The sequence below is a fragment of the Barbus barbus genome (genome assembly GCF_936440315.1).
Source record: "Barbus barbus genome assembly, chromosome: 36".
Classification (NCBI taxonomy): domain Eukaryota; kingdom Metazoa; phylum Chordata; class Actinopteri; order Cypriniformes; family Cyprinidae; genus Barbus; species Barbus barbus.
Genome location: NC_136714.1, coordinates 28535146 through 28540372, shown reverse-complemented (window position 1 = coordinate 28540372; position 5227 = coordinate 28535146). Strand labels below are relative to the sequence as shown.

Genomic DNA, 5227 nt, shown 5'->3' with positions numbered 1-5227 from the left:
TTACCTTTTAGCTAAATATCATATTCATAAATGTAAATTTTCTAAATGTAAACTTTTTTTTTACGATTCAAACTTGAAATGAAAAATGATTTTGATTCTATTGAGTTCTCTATGAACGTGAAAGCCATAATAACAATGACTTTGTGGAAGGACTGGGTGTCCCCGAGCGGTTGTTGGGTGTTTTTTTTCAGGCATTCAATAAAAAAATATATAAAAATAACTACAAATAAATCACCGATGACTGGTTGATATCGATGGCTCGAGAATCGATTATTTATTCTGTGCAGGGGCTGATTCACTGCGTTATGTGAGAAAACAATGTTCTTTATTTTAAAATCAACACTTCTTTTATAAAGACAACTCTTTTCTGTTAGAAGGCGATGAACTTGGTGAAACTTTTACTTTCGCTTTGCAGCATTCATCACGTCAGGGAAGAAAACCATGAAAGAAAAATGCTCCAGGAGTGTTTGATGAGGGTTGGAGCTCAACTCTGCAGGACTGAGTTTGGACAGCTCTGTTCTAGACTATTACAGAGAGAAAGCTGCACGTCTCAAAATCAGAACAAGATCTAAAAGCTGCTGAACTTGCTGCCGTGCCAAATTATTATTTTTCTAAAGTTTTAGTATATGGCTCAGAGGACGGCGCTGTATTTATTTTGCACAGCTATTATATTAGTATAGAATGAGATGTAAAGAACTGTCACGAGAGATGAGGTCTAGCTGAGAGCGGTCCAGGCCAAGAACGTCTCGGGAAACACGTATTAACGAGAAGGTACAGCTTAAGAAGGTTTCGGAGCAGCCCTGGTCGTCATTAATAGTCATATTCCTGTGTATTTTCTACAAAGCAAATCCAAATCAACACATTTGAACATTAAAAGTTTATTAACATTGCATTGTTTACAAAACCAGCAGAAACACAAAGACGAATAAATCATCACCTGCTCCTCAAAGAGAAAAATTCTAAAACGCTTAACATGGCTTACTGCACGAAAACAATGTTTATAAAAGACCAAACACATTATTAATAAAGCATATCACATACAAACAAGCAGACGAGTCCAGAATAAGAATGCAACACATTTAATAACGTGTTAAGCATCATTAAAGCGGTGTTGACCAAACTCAATAAAGATTGTTAATAAATCATACTATTTACAGACAAGCAGTTATGAGCCATAATACAGACACAATGTGTTCTTATTCTACACTCAACTGCTTGTCTGCACATGATATGACTTATTAATAATGTGTTTACTGAGCTTGGTCCTTTAAAAACAGTCTTAATGCATTAAGCCACCTTAAGTGTTTCCTTTTAACGGTTTTCTATGAGAGGAAAACATTTAACGTGTAATTAAACGCATTGCGTTCGTATTATGGCTGTATTTTATAAGCTTTATTAACAATGTGTTTATTGAATTTGGCCCTTTAAAAACACAGTTTTAATTTAAATTTTTCACGTTAAGCGTTTTAGAACATCCCAAAAAGAGACTCTCTGTTCCGGAAGTAGAACCTCTGGTCTGGGATCAGATCTCCACTGACCAGGAGACACAGGGCCGTTTAGTGAGTGATTATCGCAGGCCTTTGCGCTTCATCTGCGTCTTCTTCTTCAGCTCTGAGAGGCGCAGCTTCTTCGTGGATCTCTGTGGTTCTGGAGGCTGCAGCTGGACCACAGGATCTCTGGGCTCGTCCGGAGTCATGAAGACCTCGTCCGTCACGTCCCTCGCCAGCACCTCCTGCTCCTCCGAGCGCTTCTCCTTCAGCAGCTCCTTCACCATCTGCCGCTCCTTCAGCCGGGCTGCCGTGGCCTGCCGGATCATCCGCCGGTTCTGGACACACATCACACACAACACCAGGCTGAGCGGGTTTGAGCTCATCTCCATTTACTCAGAACGTTTGACCCATTCTCGATTATTATATTTTTAACTAGTCAACTTGAAAATGTAGCTACAACATGATTTAATAACTTGTTCTTTATTAACCCTGTAGTTAAAAAGTCAATTCTATTCCGAGTGCAGCAAACATGAAGCTGTCAACGTGATGTAAATCGCTTGTTAAATATCTTTGCAGAAAAGATGCATGAACTACATCTTGTACAGACTTGTCTCATACATATGTTCAGAAATAATACGAGGAAAATGCTTTCAAAAAATCTGAAAAGTCAAAGTAATTCAAAATGAGTGAAGAAGGTATGACAGCAGTAGACTATTATTAACTATAAATGTTCTGTAAAAACAACAGCAGCTTTTAGTCTGTCACCGTGATGCAAACATATATCATACAGTTACTGCTCCGTATATCTGATATTTCATGTTTGCATAACGGTTGCATCTTCACGGGTTTTTTATAGACTTGTACCGCTATTCCATTGTTTGTTGTGTGTAAACATGGATGTGTTTGACTGAAACCGCATCTAAAAACACGGCGCTCAAGTTAAAGAAGTTCACTCCCATCTTCTCACATGTTTTTCCTCTGCTGCGACGCATCTTCAGCAACAAAAGCTCATTCTGTGTGAATGGTGTTTAGTGATATGAGTGCATCACAGTTCTTTTCTCTTCACGTCATCATTGGCATATCGTCAATAAGTGTCTGATTCTAACTTTTGGTAATATTTCAATTCAACATTTCTAAAAAAATAAAATCGTGGCAAACCATTAAATTCAAATCAATTGATAAAATCAGAAAGAGGCCCTAGTTTGAGGAGGAGTCTGACCGTGTTGGGAGACTGGAAGTGAGGGTTCTCGTACAGCGTGGGTCCGCCGAAGCTGCCCTGGAATATTTTGATGAGATTCAAGACGAACCGCGGACCGATCTCCACCAGAGACGCGTCTTCTTCGATGATCTGCGGACCACAATCACAGAATCATTTACACATGATTAGATCCTCACGCAAACGTCCAGACGCTGGTGCTTCGGCTCACCTGATAGTTCCTGAACCAGATCCTGTGGTCAGCGATGGTGAAGGTCAGAACGTGATCCACAAACGGCTGACTCTTCGGGTGATAGCGAGGCGTGGAGAAGATCTGCAAGAACCACACTCCGTTTAACCACCGATTGGCCGTTTCAACACAAACACGTTCAGTAATTACGAGCCGTGTGAGAAAACACAGTCTAGAGGGAATTAAACGCGCATGGAAAACTAGAAAGATTCACACGCATCAGTGTTCAAAATGAACGTGTTTGAAAGCAATCAGTATGTGTGTTAATCTGTTTCTCAGCTCCTGAACGAGGATCAAACACAGCTGAGAATGTATTACTACATATCCCTTTCTGTGCACATAATTCAGTGATTCTGCAGAGTTAACAGATGAAAGCAATGAAATAAACCTGAGTGAAGAGCTCCTTCAGCAGCGAGTAATGCGGCTCCTTGTCAAATTTCTATGAAATGACAGACAAACAATATCATAATCATCATTCATCATCATCATCCTCAGTCGCACACGCGTGTGATCCGTCAGCGTGTATCACTCACCGGGTCGAAGGACAGCAGCGGTCTGGAGCCTTTCAGACAGTTTCCGGTCATTTTCAGCTCAGCCAGTGTGTGAACTACAAACACAATCAATGACCGTTCCATTAAAACAAGAGTTCAGTCCAAACACAGCCAGCAGCTCATTAACATAATCACCCACATCTACATCAATTACGCAGCAAGCTGAGCCAATCATCGCAGAGCTCATTTACATACAACTATCCTAAAGCTCCAGCTGTTTAATTAAGAGAGAGTTGAATAAATGACAACTGTTTGATTCACACAACATTAGCAGTCAATAAACTGACATTTAATCATAATTCATATAAAAAGCACACGACATGATCTAAACTTGTCAAATGACTGAATGAATGAAATCGTACCGTTCTGTACGAGGAACTTGGCCGAGGGTCCGTGAGGCACGTTTGAGATCCTGCAAGAATAGATGAAGACGGACCGAGTTCATATTATTATTATTACTATTATTATTATTATTGTTTCTGACATCTAACTGACATGTCGCTCACCACATATAAAGATCCTGCTTCTTCTTGGCTTCAAAGAAGATGCATTTATTGCAGTTTTTGATTTCACACACCTGAAACACAGCAGCCGTTAGCATCAGACACAAAACAGCAATCATGAGACACTACAGAAGCACTTCTGCTCCAGTACCTCGTTCACCACAAACAGCTTGTCTTTTCTGTCCATCTTGGTGTCTGGAAGAAAAAGCCAGAGTGATATTGGATTGATTGTCTGGTTAGTGCTGGTTTAGCTGGTTAGTGCGGCCGGTCTGATGTGGTTTTACCAGCTTTGCTGTGGGGCATCATGGTCCGCAGGTCCATCATCAGGTGCCTCGTCCTGAAGCTGATCCCGCGAGAAGAAAACACCAACACTCGCTCCTTATTCGTCCATTTGCCCTGAAGAACAACAATATGAATAAGATTATACATCAAACTGGTTTACACTAATACACACACACACACTAAAATACACACTCAGACATTAACATACACACACACACACACACACAAATACGCTAATAGAGACACACACTAATACACACACACACACACACTAAAATACACACACACACACTAAAATACACACACAGACATTAAAATACACTCACACACTAATACACTCACACACTAATACACTCACACGCTCCTGATTTCTAGTGTTTATATTTGACATGTACAGGTTGACACGCATCTGGATATTCTGTGTAGTTTCTCAGCTCAAGTGTGTGTATTAGTGAGTGAGTGTGTATTAGTGAGTGTGCGTGTGTGTGTATTAGTGAGTGTGTGTATATTAGTGTGTGTGTGTATTAGTGAGTGTGAGTGTATTAGTGAGTGTGAGTATTGGTGAGTGTGAATTAGTGAGTGTGAGTATTGGTGAGTGTGTGTGCGCGTATTAGTGAGTGTGTGAGTGTGTATTAGTGAGTGTGAGTGTATTAGTGAGTGTGTGTGTATTAGTGAGTGTGAGTGTATTAGTGTGTGAGTGTGTATTAGTGTGTGTGTGTGTGTGTGTGTATTAGTGAGTGTGTGTGTGTATTAGTGTGTGTGTGTGTGTATTAGTGTGTGTATTAGTGAGTGTGTGTGTATTAGTGTGTGTATTAGTGAGTGTGTGTGTATTAGTGTTTGTGTGTCTGTGTGAGTGTGTATTAGTGAGTGTGAGTATTAGTGAGTGCATTAGTGAGTGTGAGTGTGTATGTATTAGTGTGTGAGTATTAGTGTGTGAGTGTGTATTAGTGAGTGTG

General features: G+C 40.3%; 1 protein-coding gene across 2 annotated transcripts in view; it reads right to left on the bottom strand.

Moving 5' to 3' along the window:
* Positions 1-247: 247 nt before the first annotated feature.
* LOC306855479 (ribosome biogenesis protein BRX1 homolog) overlaps positions 248-5227 on the bottom strand; it is a 5861-nt gene continuing 881 nt past the window's right edge. The window contains exons 2-11 of one of the 2 annotated variants that reach the window (XR_013782941.1): positions 4274-4385; positions 4141-4184; positions 3993-4063; positions 3849-3898; positions 3469-3542; positions 3324-3374; positions 2918-3019; positions 2710-2838; positions 1474-1825; positions 866-959 (exon numbers count right to left, since the gene is read on the bottom strand). Coding sequence is in view for 1 of the 2 variants with exons in the window: in XM_079394227.1 (XP_079250353.1) it covers positions 1568-1825; positions 2710-2838; positions 2918-3019; positions 3324-3374; positions 3469-3542; positions 3849-3898; positions 3993-4063; positions 4141-4184; positions 4274-4385 (891 nt within the window). In the remaining variant the exon portion in view is untranslated. Of the gene's footprint in view, positions 1826-2709; positions 2839-2917; positions 3020-3323; positions 3375-3468; positions 3543-3848; positions 3899-3992; positions 4064-4140; positions 4185-4273; positions 4386-5227 lie in introns of both variants that reach the window. The other variant, XM_079394227.1, reaches the window with a different exon arrangement.